We start from the raw sequence: 19,303 nt of genomic DNA, 5'->3' as shown, positions 1-19,303 counted from the left end.
GATTATAGAACCATAACCGTTTGATCTATAGAACTGGACCCGTTTGATCTACAAAACTGGAACCATGTGACCTCTAGAATTGGAAAAGTGATCTATAGAGAACTTCAACCATGTGATCTATATAACCCGAAACGCGTAAACTATAGACCTGGAACCGTTTGATCTACAGAACTGCAACCTCGAAATCTATAGAAATGGAATCCTTGATCAATAGAGTCCAATCTATAGAATTGGAACCTTGTCATCAATAGAACTGGACCCGTTTAATTTGTAGAACTGGAACATAGTGATCTACGGCACCGGAATCATGCACTCTATAAAACAGTAACCGTGTGATCAATAGAACTGGAACCATGTGATCTCTAGAACTGTAACCTTGTGATCTATAGAAATGGAATCCTGTCATCCATAGAACAGAAACCGTTTAATCTATAGAACTGAAACCGTGTAATCTACAGACCTCAAACTGTGTGATCTATAGAACTGGATTCTTGTGTTCTATGGAGCTGGAACATTGTGAGCTATAGACCTGGAACCGTTTTATCTATAGAACTGGAGCCGTGAAATCTATAGAAAGGGGGCCGAGTTATCTATAGAACTGGAACCACTTAATCTATAGAATTAAATCTGTGTGATGTACAGAATTGGAGTTATCTGCTCTATAGGACTGGAACTGCATAATCTGTAGAATTGGAGCCATATGACCTCTACAACTGCAACCTTTTGATGTATAAAATAGAACCGTGTGTTCTATAGAACTGGAATCTTGTGATCTATAGAATCAGAACCAGGTGACTTATACAACTGAAATCGAGTGATTTATAGAACTGGAGCCGTTTGACCTATATAACTGGATCCTTGTCCTCCATAGAACTGGAACCCCGTTATCTATAGAATAGGAAGCGTTTAATCTGTAGAACAGGAACCACGTGATCTTTAGAACTAGAGCCGTTTGCTCTATAGGACTGAAACAGGGTGGTCTATAGAAGTTGAACTCTGTGATCTATATAACTGAAACCCTTTAATCTGTAGAACTGAAACGATTTAATCCGTCAAAAGATAAAATTTTTAAATTCGAAAAAATGATCGACTCCAAGAAATGTCTTACCTCCACGTCATAAAGGCCATATTATTTCCCTTATAAGTCCAAGAAAGTCTCAAAGAGAATATTTCTACTAGAAATAGAAAATCTGAGAGCAAAGCTTTGAATTCACGCACGAAAACTTAAATCAAACACATAAAAGCTAAAACTGCAAATGCAATAAACCATGATTAATTCATTATTACGAACCAAATGTTAACACTAGTTTAATTACCACCCATAACACCTTAATATATATTATTATTTGTTCCAATTAAACATGGCATCCCATCAAGTCCCATCAACCTCGACTAGATAAGTAATCCCTCTTTTTTTAACCTGAGCAAGATAAATGTTGTATCACAAGATAAAAATACATATCCATAAAATTATTTTCTCCCAACCCAGAGATTGTTTCAAATTTCTGAAAAATCTGAGGCATGTTAACAGAGAGATTGTGCATAGCCTACTATCCTTAAAAAAATTATACACTTATACCTGTATTTAAAAAATTCACTTGCTTAAAATCAGTCCTTGAATCCTTGCATGTTCTTCTCGGGCTTTGAATCCATTAATCTTATTCTCTGGAATACTGTTTTGCGCTTTACTTCTGAAAGCTCTCTAGTAACTGAAGTGATTCGCACATTGTGTCTTTATATATAACTCATATAACGTCACTTTGTTTTCATTATGACGTCACACTAGGAAATTTTATGACGTCAGTAAATTTTCGTCATGTTTAATTTTACCTGGTTTAAGTTTAATGCGGTTCTTTACTTTTATTTCAAAGATTATTTTTCGTAAAGTTTTTTTTTAAATTAATCATGGAATAAGGGATGGTCGTTTTGAGTTTCTGTTTCTGAAGTTCATAGGCCTACATAAAAAAAAAATGAAAAAACAGGTTTACCTTTTAACCTAGACACTGTAGATGTGACTTCAAATATAGATGAGATACACAGAAGATATAAAATACAGACACTATACACAGAAAAATAGCAACAAAGAAAAATTAATGAGTGATTAATACAATAGCCCGGAAAAAAACAACAATGCTGTTAGCTTGATTATTAAAAATTGGCTAAGGGACTATCCAAAGATATTGATTAAAAAGAATAAATAGTTTATTATTTTTATATTCTTCCCAAAGAAAAATATTCCATCCAAGCGAAGGTTTTATTTGAATGTGATTTTTTTCTAATGAGGCTGCAGTTTTGTGTGCTTTTTTTAGGGTGGTCTAACAGGCTTTATAAAATGAAAAAAAGCATAAAACTCAAAACTCTTATATAAAAACTTGAACCTGACATGCACATTTTAATCTTACAATTACAGACTAAGCCGATGACCACACCTTTTAAATGCCGTATTTAAAAATCCGAGTCCTATACACAAAACTACCAATCAAAACAAAAGCACTTACAGGCAAGCATTTAAACAGAAAACTTAATATAAACAAATATAAACCAAAAGCCCAATACAAGAACTTCAGCCTTTAAACTGTCAATACTAAACTCATGCGAGAAGAAAATTTCAAAGACGGTTTCATAGGATTGGGAGCCCATCCTGTGTTAAAAACAGCAAGATACTGAAAACAATGTCGTCAATACTTATTAATAATCCCAAGCGACTGCGAAGCAAAAGAAGATCAGAGTCTGCGCAGTAACGGTCGTTCAGAAAATAACTACATGTCTTCTTTTACTATTTTTTCCTCATCGAGAAGGGATGGTCACAAAACTTATGAGGGGGCTCATTTCATTGGAAGCGTTTTTACCTCCAAACATGATACCTATTTGGAGGACAATCAGTTTCTTTGCCTTGCCTTTTTCCTTCTGGCACTGGGTAAACCCTGCATGGGAGTGGATTGAAATAAATCTAAATCCATATACAAGCTCGATCTAAATATCATTTGAATTATCACAGGGCCCAACTATATACCCCCCAGAGGAGAGGGTATGACTCATGCAGACCCAAGTGCAAGGCCTGAACTATAGAATTGACCTATTCTTATAGATACATTTCAGCAGAAGACGTAGGAATGTCACACCTTTAATAAGTAAAACCATTCGAAGAGTTTGAATTTGTATGATTAGACGTTCGAATAGGGTATTTGGTGCCAACCGCCTCCCACCATCACAACCGATAATTTTTAGTAGAAAGGTAGGCAAATTGTTTCTAATTGGAATGGAAATATGTGAGACATCTCAATTTCCTTGCGATAAAAAACTAAGTCTTAACTGCGCAGTAACTCTTTGAATAAGTTCTTACCTAGAATCAAAGATTTTTTTTTTGGGGGGGGGGGGTATACAAAAAAACATCAAAAAATGCATAAAACATTTGTTTATGTCCATTTTGTTACGTTTTTACGAACCAAACAAACATTTCGGAGGGGGGGGGGTAAAAAACCACTAAGCACGCCTTTTGGGTATGACCTTGCCCGAATGCAAAAATTATACTTCCTATTGAAAAATTTTAGCCCATATTTAAAAACTTAAAGCGTAACCATAATATATTAATCCGACGGATTGAAAACTGACTCAACTTCCAAAGACCTATATTAAGCAAACTAACTTAAACTAATTACACAACAACATAGACTTTAGGTTTAGGACCAGAGTGCAACCACTAATACTACTTTCTGAATCTCCATTCATGTAAACATATCACAAGCCCCGAACTTACTATTTCATTTCAAATAAAGCAAAAAATAAAGAAACACCAGATGCCAAAAACATTAAACCTAGAATTGCAGCTAAAAAAATCTTAAACTCTGTACTAAAACCCGTTTTAAGAAATCAACACTACAAAAAAGGGATATATTCAGACAAATAATACCCTAAATACACATCTTTAAACCCACTTACAAAGGTTTCCACAATTAAACGCGCAAAAACAAACCAATTGTGATAAAAATGTCAAATGATACACACAATTAAATTCAAAAACAATAATCAAACCCCAAAAATAAAGTCTTGCCCCCACGTCATGAAGGCCACATAATTTCTCTTCTAAGTCCCGAAAATTCTCTAGTATCACGTAGAAAATCAAAATCCCAACTGACAAACATTGGGTCTAAAAGAGAACAGAAAATAAAGCCCCAAACACTTAAATACAATGCCGCACGTATGAATTATATATTAGTACAATGTATATACAATATTGTACATATACATATTGTACATGTACATATGTACATATAATATTGTACATATACAATATTGCTACTAGAAGAATAGCCTAAGAGTTTATTACGAACCAAATAGTAGAGATAGCCTAAATGCACCTATAACACCTTAATATTCCCAAGAAGAACAAAGTAACAACCAATAGTAAAAAATTACGGAGGGCTCACAAAAATGTAAGCCCTATCAACCTCGGCTAGAATCTCTTTATCGATTTTCAATCTGGCCAAGAATGCTCTTGTAATTACCAGATAACCTATTCATAAAGAGATTCTTTCTTCAACACAGAGATTGATTTAAATCAATAGAAAGGTTGAGGCCCGTTAACAGAGAGATTGCGCATTCGATCATTCCGAAAAATTTCTGCACTTATACCGGTATTTAAAAAATTCACTTACTTGAAATCAATCCTATGTTTACCAGACTTTGAATCCAAGGATCTTCTTCTCTGGGATACTGCTCGGTGCTTTGCTTCAGAAAGCTCTATAATAAACTAAAGAGATATGGGAATAGTGGCTTTATATATAGTTCACATGGTGTCATTTTGTTTTTTTATTGTGACGGCATACTAGGAAATACTATGACGTCAGGAAATTTTTATCATGTTTTATTTTTGCTGGTCTTAAGTTTTATATGGTTCTTTACTTTTCTTTGAAAAATTTCTTTTTCGGGATTTAAAAAAAAAAGAAGTTAATCTGGGAATAAGGGGTGCTAATTTTGAGTTTCTGTTTCTGACGTTCATGCACAAAAAAACAGGTTTATATTTAAACTTTGATAGTATAAATGTGACTTCAAATGTAAATGAGATTAACAGAATATATAAAATACAGACACTATACACAGAATAAAAGAACAAAGAACAGCTAATGAATCATAATTACAGTAACCTGGAAAAACGCGAAAATGCTATTAACTTGATTATCAAAAATTAGCTAAGGGACTATCCAAAGATATTAATTATGAAAATAAATGTTTCAATTTTTATACTTTTTTCCGTAAAACAATTTTCCGTCGAGTTATGTGATTGTGATTTCTGAATGCAATTTTTTTCTAGTGAGGTTGCAATTTTGTGTGCGTTTGTTTTCTTTGGAGCATGATTTGAAAAGCTTTCTCTATCTGATTTAGTTTTTTTTTGTGTTCAAAATTGAATTTTTTGAGGTACCTCTATGGTTTTAAATTCTGAGTTTGTGAAGGGGTGGGAGGGTAATCATATTTTGGATTGAAGTTTCTATATTGTCTGAGTTGCTTCCTGAATTTGGAATTTAATTTTTGTATGTTTATTTTATCTATTGCATACTGAGTTGAAGTTTTTATATCTTCAGAATGAATTTCGTGTATTGGCCAGGGATGTACTCAGGGTGTTATCACCCTTAACTGATTCTAATTTTTTACCAGCTCCTCAGTCAAATCATGGAATAAATTAGATCTTTTATCAGAGACCCCCCCCCTCCAAAAACAACTACACTTGCTCGATCTTGGCTATAAATTTTGTTTGTACGGTACAAGGGCTTGAACGTAAGACTGGGGTTCTTTTGAGAGTTTGTTCTTTCTAAGAATGGTTGAATTCATCAATGATAAGTAGTACATAACATTCACAAGTTTTATCGGCTTCGCCGAACATGTGCCTTTACATTACAGTGTTTTTGGCTCAACTTCTTTGTTTTTCTTTAGCTCCAAATATTTTAATCGGGGTTTTGATCTCTGTACGTTGAGGTTAAGAATATTGACTACAAATTTTGTAAGTGGGCTTCGCTTTTCGTATATGTGGTTCAAGTCTTAGAACGTATGGTTAGGATTCTTTTATTAAGAATCCACTGTTTGAATATGGAGCTAAACATTTGTGCAGAGGGTATAGTCTTTTGTGTAAAGAGTTTTTATTTTGGGTGTGGGGGTTGAGTTTCTCTAACCTCAAGTTTTTCGGGGTTTTTAACTTTTTACATGGGGTTAAATTTTTGTATTGGGGCTAAGTTTTTTCTTTTTACAAGGGGTTTAATTTTTTTATTGGACCCGTAAGTTTTGTATGTTATGGTTTAATGTTCTATAAGGAAAGACTAGCAGATTCGAGCTTCTTTGTATAAAAATTTTTTAAACCTTTCGATAAATAAGGACACAGGTAATTTAAATATTGACGCAATTTATAATAATCTTCAAAAAAGTGAATCAACAGTCAAATAGGGAATTAAGATCTTAAATAATCACCAGGGGACTATTTTACCTGCAAGACCAAAACGAATTGCTTCAGTAATAGCCAACAAGAGGATTATTTCGTAACAAAATAATTAACGTAATTACCAGTTTTTCTTAATTTGACCTCAGTTGCTCTGGTTCTCATTGAAGTAACTCTAATATCTTTTCCCTACGTGGATTAGTTTGCGCCAATTGTATATACATATTTTTTTGGTGGTGGTTTTATTTTTTTATCTTGTTCTTCTTGTGTTTCTCTCGTGCTGAAGGCGCCTTGTTTTGATACAGGCGAAATATCCGCGTTGTTTTACATTTTTCGTCTTTTCTCTCCACTGGCCGCAGTCTTGTTTGTTGTTGTTGTTTTTTTTTTTTTTCATTGAGATTTTCTCTCTGTTGTTTTTTTTTAAATAAGCACCAAAAGTTTAACAAACTTTGTGGAAAAGCGAACACAAATACAGTCGAAATATCTCGATCTCAAATGCGACATTTTCTTTAAAAAAAAATAGTTAGGATTAATCTACAGAAAAAATTAAACAGAAATTTGCCCTTTTCAGTTTAATTTTTAAGCTCAGTGTTTCATATGAGGAATAAAAATTGACATATGTCGTACGACTGCTTAAAAATTTTCGTGTGTGGTTATACTTTTCAATGGGGGGTCTCCATTAAAATTTTGGCTTGTAGTTATGGTTTCGTGGCTTATGTATATGAATTAAATTTTTGTTTCTCCTCGCTTCAAACTTGATTTCAAAAATGAGTTTTCTTATGTAATGATTTAAGCCTTTGCCTTCGGTGTTTTGAGCTTCACAGATAGGGTTTAGATTTTCGTGAATATTGATAAAAAAAAAAATTCATATAGGGTTTTGTTTCTCTACCTGTTTTTTCAGCATCCAATCTGAAATTTTGTTCCTTTTAAATGTTACTTCTTGCACAAGGTCATTTCTTCTTGTTAAAAGTTTAATTTTTGCGTTCGAGGCTTAAGTTTGTTTATTTGGAGGCCCTGTATTTCGTGCTAGGAGTCTGATTTTCTCTATAAACGGTTTTCGCTTTTTCTGTTTTTATTTAGGGCTTAACGTTTATACGTGAGGCTTAAGATTGTTTTGTGCGTGGTTAAAGTTTTTGTTTGTTGTTTGAGTTTGTCTATGTAAAGTGTAATTTTCTGTGTTTGATTCTATGTCCTAGTAACTAGAGCTTGAAATTTTTATATGGGGCTAAAATGTTATATTATGTGTTTAAGATTCGCATCCAGAGTTTAAGGTTTCCAGAGTGTGTCTATTAAAGCTTTTGTTTACCATACCATTTACTATATTAAAGTTTACCTTTCAGTTTTGTCTTACCACATTTAAGTTTTGTGTTTACTTAAAATCTCTTTACTTTTGGTTGTTTCATTATTTGAATCTGGTAAGTCATAATCTGATAAGTCGTTATTTGAATCTGGTAAGTGATTTTTATATGTACAGTTAAAATTTTTGATTTTGATCTTAGGCTCTTGCATTGTTTTTTTCATATTTATTTAAAGTTCAAATTTTATTTCTATATTCTGCATTTGTAGATTAAATTTTTATTCGTTAATTTAAGTTTTTACAAAGGCTTTTAAGTATTTTGGCTAAAATCATTTCATTTTTACACTTTACATTTGCTTTGCTCAGTTGAAGGTTTAAGTCCATTAGTTTTTGCATATACGGTAAATATTCTGCAGTTTGTTGCAAATTTTGGTTTCAGGTTTTGAAGTTGTTTCTTTAAGATAATTATAAATACCGATTCTTTAAATTAATTTATATTTACTTCTGTCAAGTGTTACGGTTTTCAAATATTGCGTTTAACTGGTTTTCACTGTTGTAAAAGGAGCTTAAGTTTTTGTGTTTTCTTTTGTTTGGTACAATATACACATATTCATTTCTCTAGGTTCTTAGATGCGGGGTTTGTATTTTATTTTTTGGGTAGACGATTTTGTATATGAAGTTTAAGCATTAGTTTTTAGCTGTCTTTCTTATGATCAATGATAGGTTGTGTTTAAAGTAGTTCCAGTTGGCTATATGGGGTTTAAAATACGTACTGTGTTTGAAGTTTATCTACTTCAAGCTTAGAATTTTGTATATTCGACTGAACATTCTTTCTGTGGGATCAATTCTTTGCAGGTGGGGCTTATATTTCTGAATATTTTGTTTATTTGGAGCTTTAGTTTTGTGTGCCAGGCTCCATCTCTTATAGGGGATGCTCAAGTTTTTTGTATAGTTTGATACACCGAAATAAAATGAATAATACAGGAGAAAGTTTTAATCTAGAAAGTGTAGAAGCAAAACAACTATAGCAGTAGTAAAAGCAAGGTCATTCCCTGCCTGTTTTCCTATGTAAGTGGTCATCCGGAGTTTTTTTTTATATTGGGGGATAGCGGACGGGGGGGGGGGGGGCGGTCAGCAATGGCAAACAGGGGGTGTAGATTGCACCTTGAAAGGAATACAAAACCTTTTAATTACTAGCACTTTTAAAATCACTTTTGAAAATATTTAGGATCCGAAGGGTATTCATTATGGGGGAATAGCCACTACAGGGTGGATTTTAGCAGTGACTTCCAAAATACTTTTGTGAAATACAAACGCGAAAAATACTGTTTATATAGAAGAGAGAATGTTCAACATTCCAAGCGTATGTACTTTGCATATAATATATTTCTTTAACTTCGACATGAAGCAAGTCCATCTAGCTTTCTTTTAAAGTTAAAACTTTAAATTTTACGGGTGGCATATAGTAAAATTTTGAGATGACAAAGCATTTTCCTTATTTTAAAAAAACTGCACTTGGTAAGTTTTTCGCTAATTCCTCTTTGATTACTTCTGCTGCCACTAAGTAGTTCAATTTTTTCCTGTTCCGCTGTGCACTCCTTCTAAGCCTCAAATAGGCCCAAATCCGTACTTTTCATCTTTAAATTTGTTCAGGACACTCCTTACAAACGGTAGAGATGTCAAATTGATTTTACTCCAGTTTTCGTGGCTGTTGTCTCTTTTTAGGCGGTTTCTGTTTTGCACACGAATAGCCTTTACTTAGTTGGACTCACAAATTATATGGCAACACTGCTTATATAGAAATGAGAATTTTTATCATTCCCAGTGTACTTTGCAATGGTATGCATTTCTTGAATTTTGAGTAGGCCGTGAAATTCCAACTATCTTCATCTAAAGTCAACACAACTTTTACTAGCTAATATTGTAGCTACCTCGTAAAAAAGTAAAATAAAATTTTATTAAATATACTAAGAATTTTCCTTATTAAATAAAAAGTAAATGGATTTACTAATTTTAACACTGATTCCTGTTCGATTACTTTTACTGCCGCTAAGTAGTTCGATTTTCTCCTGTTCCGATGAGCACAGCTTGTAAGCCTCGAATAAGCTATGAGGAGTAGGGAACAAAGATAGTATACTTGCTGCTTTCTTATCTGAGAGCCCATGCAGTTGCATTAATTGCTTTCCAAACGTTTCAGAGACAGAAAGGGCCTAGAAAATAAAAAAAGACCTTAGTAAATAGAACGTATGTCCTAGAAAAGGCCTTTAGGTAAGAAAAATCTAGAAAATGAAAGATGTTTCTAAAAGGAATACTTCCATATTGATTGCTACACATTCTATTTAATTCAAGATGAAGAAACACGCTAGCCAATATGCAGGCCAGGGTTTACCGATAGGCCCACTAGGCCAGGGCCTCAGAGCGCACAATGCCAGGGGGGGGGGGGAAATAAATTATCACTGAGTTATTTTTTGTCTTAAGAAAGACTGGACTGATGTGATTTATCGTCAAAGTGTCAGGTGCACTCCACCGTCACGCTGCATGTTCACAGATAAGTGCTTTTAAAACCACACAGAAATTCCATGGCAACTTATGAACTGTTAGATGTCTCCCAAGAGTGGCAACTGAGAGTTCAGTTTCACCTATCTTTTTCATCGCTTTTGGCTCATCAGTTACGTTCTGTTCAGTGCTTCCACTATCCTCGAATTTTCAGAGATTTACCCGAAACTGTCGCAAAAAACGGAGCGGCAAAAACGCTTAGGCTTCGAAGCGTCAAAGCCTTAAATCCGGCCCTGCCGTTATAAAACTTGGGAACAATCATTACTACTACTTACTAACAACTTATTGAAGCACCAAGGCGAAAAACAGCTCGGTACTCTACTCCTCCGTCCAACCTTTCAAAGCTTCCCTCTTTATCCTCATCCCATGATACGATTCATGATTACATTATAGTACTTCAATTCATGATACCGTCCTATTCTTCCAAACTTTTTTACAATTGCAAGAAAATACCTGGTGCCATAGCTGTTCTGCATTTGAAACTCTTTAATGCATCTATAATCTTTACTAATCATACTACCTAGATATTTGAAGTTTTATTTAGTGGCCCTTAATTTATTATTTTATTTGTTTATTATTAAATAAATTATTTAATAATTTATTTATTATTAATCCTCACCTGATTAGTCAATACTTATTTATTAATGTCTGTTTTAATGAAGAAAAATATCAAAGGAAAGGCAACGGAATCAGACCATTATAGAAAAAAGCCAATATTTCGGATCGAAGTCAATCTTCAATGCCTAAGTGCATACGTTTTATTTTTAAATATTTTTTCTTATAATATTTTATCTTCTATAACTAGTAAAAGAAAACAGACTATTAATATCGGTCCGAAGTATTTGCAATTTTTTGGTTTTCTAGTGTGGCTGTAGCTTCTTTTAGTATTTTTCTTCGTCACCTCTAGGCGATCTGGTTTCAAAATCATCTTTGTTAACCCTATTTACTTAATCGTTAATCTGCACAAAATTTGACGGTTCGGTCCTATCTAGCATCCTATCTTCCACATCTTAATTTATATAATTGGTAAGCGTCCGTAATTTCCAGCCATTCGCTAAATTTACTTAAATTAATTTTCATATTAGTTCACTTAATTTACATTTATACATCATTTTATTGCTGTATTCATACGATGTCATATAGATATAGAACTTTGAATAAACCAGTGATTTATCATGTGAGTTCCATCAACGAAGCTCATTATTGGCGTCCGTGATCGAGGCATTTTTATTTTCGTTTTTTCTTTTGAAGACATATTTTTTGAAAGCATCACTAAAATCACTAATAGCACAGCAAAAGAGCTAATTAAAGGGATATCAGATCCATCGAATCTTATTCAAATGAGCCCTCTTTAAGTAATATACGTTCATTGGTTTGATACTGTCACCTTTGTGAAAAAACAAATGAACACGTGACCATTCTATACTGGAAGAAAAAAGAAATTTCATATTTGGCAGACGGTGGCTTTCGTTTTCTCAAACATGTTGAATTTTAAGGCATAATTTTCATGAAGATCCCACCTTTTTTTGGGAATTTCTTCTCCCTTTTACGAAATAAGGCAAATTTTCTCAGGCCCATGATTGTCGGTGGTCAACTTAATTTTATGAATTTTACATTTTTTAGATCCCTATAAATAGCCAGTTCTTTCGATATCAAACTTGTTTTTTCTGTTATCAAAACTTGTTTTCTTTTAGAAAATAATTTATTTTCTAAAAGAAAATCTTGTTTCCTTTTAGAAAACTAATTTTGTCATTCCCCACTTTCAGTTTATTGTCCCAGTCTATTTGATTATGATACGTTTGTGATATCGATATTAACGTCCCAATATAGAATAGTGCCCAACACTACTTATAACGTACTTACTGAGGGAAAGTTAAAATTGTCAACTGATAGAAAAAAAGAAAACGGAACGTCAAATTGGAGTTAAAGTTATGATAATTTGTAATACCGTTCGTCACATTATTTTATTTAAGCATTTCTAATGACAAAAAGAAAACTTTTTTTGACTGTTTCTGGAAAATTACAACAACGTTCAGAGTAAAAGTCATATTTAGGACTTTTAACTTAAAAGAAGTTTGAAAAAACTGTTTGAATCGTAGGCTATTATGACTAAAATAGTAATCACAGAATACAATAAAGACCACATATCCGACAAATTCAACAAATCGGACAAATTTGAACGAGTCCCATGAATGTCAAACTTCTATATTGTGATACAGAAAGTACAAAACATTCTTAAATGGAGCTTCAGAAAAATAATTTTATATGGTAAGAACTTTGTTTTATCATGCCATGGTGCCACAGTAGATTGATCTCATCTTGGCAATACGAAGCCTACAGTCGAAGTTTCTAAGGCCCGAAGTCGCTGAAATTATCCTAGTTACTCTATCACCCACTGACGTGTTCTTATGTGCTGATATTTCTTCATACAAATATGGTCATAACAGACAATAAAAAAGCACTTCATGACATTTAAAATAATATGACATGCAATTTAAATAAACTGCAGTTTGTTTCACAGCAGACAAATGAAAACAATGAAACCTAATAGCCTACATTCAGTTCCAAAACCTGTTGACAGTTTATTTTAAGTTTTAGAACCAGGTTTGATAAAAATCAGGGCACCCTATATACCTGGCCGTATCCAGGGGAACGGTTCCCGTGTTTGAACCCCCCCCCCCAGCCGTCCGACAATTTTGTTTGACTTGTAAAAACATAACGAAAATACATATAAACAAATTTTTGATGGGTTTTTAAAGGTCATTTTGACCCCCCCCAAATAAATACGGGATACGCCCTTGCATATATATCTGATCCACTTGATGGTATTACGATCAGTATAATTCAGCTTTGGCTTAAATAAAAGAGTTTCTTGAAGTTGCTCGTCAAGTTGAACTCATCACTTCTCCGCCTCTTCTAAACTAGTCACAAGTTAATGCTTCCACTATTACCGTATTCTCTGGGGCTTTCCCGAGTAATAACTGGGATTTCCGAAATCTACCGAAAAAATAATGTTCGTAAATACGAAAACGTAGGCAGGAAGTACAGATTGTTAATTTTCAATAACGTTAGTTATCAAAGAGATTTCGGATAAATTAGTTTTCTTTCAGGTTAGTTCAAGGAAACCCTATAAATTTCAGGGATATGCCAGAAGCGCGAAAATACCAATATCTTTTAATATTTTTTTTTTTTTTTTTTCAGCAATTTTATATACAAAAAAAGAAGAATGGCCTGCTTCTTGGGACTGGAATTTTTCTCCTTTTTAATGATAAAAGTTCAACCTATTTTTTTCGGAAAAAATCGGTATAAATAGAAACATCATTTTAGAACCAGACACCTCATTTATTATCACCTTCGATGTGTCAATTCATGGTATCTACAACACCTCTGCCACTGCCACTTGCCACGAGTAGACGCTAAGATCAGTAGAATTTATATGGCATTTAAAACTAACGTTCATCAGATACATTACAGCTATCTACCATGCTGCAAACCTAAGACCTTGCCCTACTTAAGATGGAATATTGAAAATCATAGACAATTAATAAGGCATTGAACTCAAGCAAATTCTAATTCTATTCTTAAAGTTTATTATTTGTCATCACTTTTTGAAGTATAGATTATTCAGTCATCACCAAAAACGACACCATAAAAAGTGTCAATATATGTTTCTGTTACTGAACAACAGGTCCGAGTACAACTGACGGTTTCTCGTTTTCCATTTTGGTCAAATCCCAGTATACACTATTTATATTTAGAAAGTTTTAGAATAGTTTCGTACTCTCGGACATATAAGAACAATTCAAGAAAGAAAGACGAAAACAAAAGAAATATATATGAAAAATATTGGAATTAAAGCATAGAAGGCTTTTATTTTATCTTCGACCCTTTCTTCCATCTTAAGAACTTCTAAAAATCTTTTCTACCATTTATGTAGTAAACCATTTACAGAGATTCTGACGCTTTTTACAACATTATTAGCTATATTTTTTTTATTGAATATTGAATACCTTTTAATTGAATATTGAATCTTTTATTGAATAACCTTCTTATTCTCTCCCAAAGTTTTATGCGGCAAAATCAATAGCTTGGCCCCAACTGCCATTGAATTTTATTTACGATTCTGTATTCTTGCTATTCACCTCCAAAAGTTTTATGGTGATAAAAGCAACAGCTTAGTCCCAACTCTCCCTGAATTCTTGTTGTTGGCCCCCAAAAGTTACGTGGTGCAAAGCCACTGGCTGGCACCGTCTCTCGATGACTTTTTCCTTACTCTAATTTGTAACAAAAGTTTTATTGGGACGTAAGCAATGGCTAAGCGCCGCTGAATCTCTTACTTAATTCGTTCTTATTCAACTCCGAAGGTTTTGTGGAGACGAAAGCGACAGCTAATCACCAAATATCACCGAATCCTTTTATTCTGAATTCTCCACATTCACCCTTAAAAGTTACATGGTGACAAAGCCACTGGCTTGGGCCATCTTTCGCGGAATTCTCTCTTATTTTCAAATTTTCTCATTCATCCCCAATAGTTTCATGGAAACGTGAACAACAGCTATGCAGTGTCTCTCACTCAATTCTTTTTTCCTAACCTCAAAACTTTTATGGTGACGAAAGCAATAGTTTACTATTACTTATCACTGAATCCTTTATTATTCAGAATTCTCATTGACCCACAGAAGTGGTATGGTGGTGAAACAGTGGCTTTGCACCAACTCTGACTAAATTTTTCCTTTTCCTTTTTTATTTCTAATTCTTGTTATTCACCCCCAAGTTAACAGTGGCGAGAGTAATGGCTTGGCAAGAAATCATAATGAATCCTTTATTTATTCTGAATTCTGCTTGTTAAACTCCAAAAGTTTTATGGCGGCGAAACGAATGGCTTAACACCAGCTCTTGCTACCAAACTTGATTTTTTCTACTATGGAAAACGTTCCTAAGAAAAACTATTTAGATTTCTGTCCTAATATTTATCTTTAGAAATCATTTATTACTCAGAGTTTTTGTTCACAATTCAGATTTATAAACAAAATAATTTACCTTTCTTTTATTTGACTGTTTATTAAACTCATCAAATGTCATTAGAACTTGGTAAGATTCATGACTAAGATTACCACATTCTTCAACATAAGTCGAACTCACAAGGTTCTTTATCTGAAATATACAGAATAATTACATTGGTCATTATATAGATAATAAATGAGTACTAATAAATAGTATAATAAATGGTTATTATATGTCGATCAGGGGGTGGGAGGGGGGGGGAGATTGGATTTTGGAAATTTTGAAAAGTAGGTAATATTTAAATATAAACAATATTGGAGGGTTCGTCCGGGTAGGGATGAGGCATCGTGAAGATTTCCTTGAATAGTCAGTTTCAGTGTTTCCTCTGTTTACGTTTTGTTGTTATTAATTTTTGTAGTTATTATGTATATATATATATATATATATATATATATATATATATATATATATATATATATATATATATATATATATATATATATATATATATATATATATATATATATATATATATAATATATATATATATATATATATATATATATATATATATGTATATACATGTTTTTAACTTTTTTTGACAAATTTGGCTGACACCAAAAAAATATTTTATCCAAAGAGCGAGGAAACATCACTAGACGTTGAAGCAAACAAATTTCGAAATAAAAGAAATGTGAACCTGCTTTACTCAGGAGTCATTCTAGTTTGGCTGTCCAAAATAACGTTTTACACTATAGCATATACGCAGTTTTCTTCCTAAGCCACACTATGTGAAGGGGCCCTAAGCCACACTATGTGAAGGGGCTCCGATTGGATCAGGGGATAGATGCAGGTGCATATTTGAAAAATAGCTTTTTGTGTTTTTTTTTTCACCGAAGGATTAAAAAAAAGAACTGCCCCCCACCCCCCTTCTACCAACCATATTTAAAAAATCTCATTTTTGCAGCTTCATTAAAATAAAATTGGAGAAAAACCCCCCCCCCCCTAAAAACACAAAGAAATGAATATAAAGACGACAAACGGGTCTTTGGCTAGTAAATGAAAAAAAAAAAAAAACATCAAACGAATATTTCGCTCGTATCTAACAAGGTATCTTCAGCGTTAAAAAAACTTCAACTAAAAAATATATATAAAACTAAAACAGACTAACCTAAAATATACAATATACAATAACTTAAAATTACAACTTATAGCTACGATCAAACCACAAAAGTAACTGGATAACAAAATTTTTAAATAACAAATGAAGTAGGAATATATTATTTCAACATAATTTTTTTGCAAAGCTTTTGATGCTGTTATTCGCTTAGCCTTTGTTACTTGAACTAACCCCAGGGACATTTTGCAATAATTTATTTTTGAACAAGGGTTCATTTTTAAAATAATATCATAAATAGGAAAAAGATTTACATTACCAGTATCTCCATTAATTGATAAACCTGCAAAAATTAGTTTTTTTTTATTTCTAACGCTTCAAGAACCCATTGAGTGAAACTTTTATCATTGGAAATGGCTGCTGCCTCCTCGAACTGCAAAAAAAGGTCCGGATTAAAAAGTATATGGTCTGCTAAAGTTGAAGTGAAACTTTCTGGAGGTTTTGTAAATTTTAGAGCAGTATCTATTGAATTTCAATGCTCAATAAAACGTTCCACACATTGCTTGTGTGTTCGGCCGATGTAAAAATTTTCCGCGAGAGCAAGGAATGCTATACACCGTCGGTCGAACTGACCAGATATTTGTGGAACGTTTTATCGAGCACCGGGATTCAATAAATAATGCTCTAAAATTTACAAAACCTCCAAAAAGTTTCACTTCAACTTTAGCAGAACATATACTTTTTAATCCAGACCATTTTTAATCCTATTTCAGTTGTTATCTAAAAAAAATTTAATCCAGTCATTTTTGTGGTTTGACAAAGGTAACTACAAATTGTAAATGTTAATTAATTGTATATTATACATTTTAGGTTGGTCTATTTTAGTTTTATATATTTTTTTAGTTTTAGTTTTTGTTGTTTTTTCCTACGCTGAAGATGCCTTTTTAGATACGGGCGAAACATTCGAGTGATTTTGTTCTTTTTCTTCGTTTTCCTTTACTGGCCTTAAACCCGTTTGTTGTCTTTATATTCATTTCTTTGTATTTTTTGTCATGGCCGGTCAGTTCGGCTTTAGATCTTTTACCCCCCTCCCGCTAAATTTTCGTAACTTGACACCCCTAGCTGCGCAACGATTCCAATGCAAAATAAAACGAAAAATAAAGTGCGTGCATCATAACTGCCAGTATATCTGTTAAATTTATACAGATAGCCAAATAGGTGACATTTATGCAACTGGGTTTCGTCTTTTCTTACGCAAAAGGATTTGACGATTAATAACTTTTGTATAAATGTAAATTGTGTCCACCACCGAAAACTCTTTTTACTAGAAACGAGAAATCGATTTCCAACATCTAATAATGAGAAAAAACGAACAGTAGTCTTCTATTATAAGTTTAATACATAGTTTGCCCAAATTACCTAAATTTAACATTTAATTTTGACAGCTTCTTTTTTAGGCCAGATTTACAGAAACATTTATTAACTTGCCAATTGTATTGGAAACGAAATCATTAGGATAAAAATTGATTTCCGGACAAAATTCCTTAAATATTCTATAGAAAGTAGCAGAGAAAGGTGAATAGAGTTTCCTGGGAATATCTTATATATTTAGCAGAAAGCTAAACGGCCTTTCTTCAAGCATTAAAAAGTTTGTATAGAAAGCGATTGTTTACAATTAATAAACTATTTTGTTTATATTAAACAACAAAAGCACGAAGAACAATAGTGAAATCTTTTTGTAAGACAGTGAAGACAATTTGAATGAATATTTCGGCCCTATGTCCAAGGGCCGTCCTCAGCAAGAAAAAAATATATAAGAAAAAAGAAAAATATAAGAAAAAAGATTCACAACAGCGTTCGACCAATCTAAACAAAAATAAATGTTTCTTTTTTAAAGCAGTCCCAGCATCCTATACTTCAGCGAAGTTCAACCAGGGCTGATAAAAAGTTAGGTAAAACAAGGCGATTCAATAAGATGAAAGGAAAATAGTTTAAAAACACGTTCTTATTGCTAATCGAGCCTTTTTGGCAGCTAACCTCAAAGGTATTTTTGTGACCGGTTCTGTGTTAATGTCTGTTGGTTTTTTAAAATATCTTGTAAGGTTATTTTTAATTAAATTTGTGTATAGAGCATTTAGTGTATATTCCCCCAAGTCCCTATTTTAAGAAATATTATTATTAATCTTAAGTCTGATTTCAATTGCTTCACGGGCTACCTGTTTTATGCATAGGTCATTGCTACTAAGGGCAGATTCATCAAAAACTATACTGTGGCTAGGATTTTTAGATAAATGCCTGCCTAAAGCAGAACCAAATGAAACAGCAGCAATATTAGAATTTAGAGCTTTGCCAACATCCTCTGTATACTGTTGTATGCGTTTCTCTATTCATATTAATTCAAATTATCTTCACAGTCTTACAAAAAGACTTTTCTTTTGTTCTTCGTACTTTTGTTGTTCAATATAAACAAAATATTTTATTGTTTATATATATTATATATTAATTATAATTTATATTATAATATATTAATACTATATAATGGTTGTTTGCTATGGAAAGGCAGCGTGGTCTTCGTCGCCATTTTTTTTTTATAGTAAAAAATGATTGTATTTAATCAATGGCAAATTAATTTAATTAAATCTTATTTGATCGAATTCAATTAAACTGTTTTATGCTTAAGTTAAATTAGAAAATAAAAAAAAATTGCAGTAAATGGGTGAGTTAGTAACAGAGGCAACACACAAGAATTTCATGAGGATTTCATCGAATCAAATGACAAAAAGTGTACCAACGCTCATTAACAACAACAAGTAAGTTTTTCAAATGTTACTAGTTTAGTTAAAAACCAAGGAGAGTGAAAATAAACTCTGATTGTTCTGATTGATTAAGTGGAATCATAATTTAC

The 19,303-nt window shown here is 32.7% G+C and overlaps 1 protein-coding gene across 1 annotated transcript; it reads right to left on the bottom strand.

The window, feature by feature from the left end:
• Nucleotides 1-9,663: 9,663 nt before the first annotated feature.
• On the bottom strand, nucleotides 9,664-15,432 carry LOC148940927 (structure-specific endonuclease subunit MUS81-like). Its single transcript, XM_089105603.1, has 2 exons — nucleotides 15,318-15,432; nucleotides 9,664-9,931 (listed from the first exon to the last, which is right to left on the bottom strand). The coding sequence occupies exons 1-2, from the start codon at nucleotides 15,357-15,359 to the stop codon at nucleotides 9,689-9,691; spliced, it is 285 nt and encodes a 94-aa protein (XP_088961729.1). The 5' UTR covers nucleotides 15,360-15,432; the 3' UTR covers nucleotides 9,664-9,688.
• Between the last annotated feature and the right edge of the window lie 3,871 nt (nucleotides 15,433-19,303).

The sequence above is a fragment of the Artemia sp. Qi Xiang Cuo genome, chromosome 19, assembly GCF_049724085.1.
Source record: "Artemia sp. Qi Xiang Cuo chromosome 19, ASM4972408v1, whole genome shotgun sequence".
NCBI lineage: Eukaryota > Metazoa > Arthropoda > Branchiopoda > Anostraca > Artemiidae > Artemia > Artemia sp. Qi Xiang Cuo.
The sequence above is the reverse complement of the archived record's forward strand: the minus strand, read 5'-3'. Positions and strand labels throughout refer to the sequence as shown.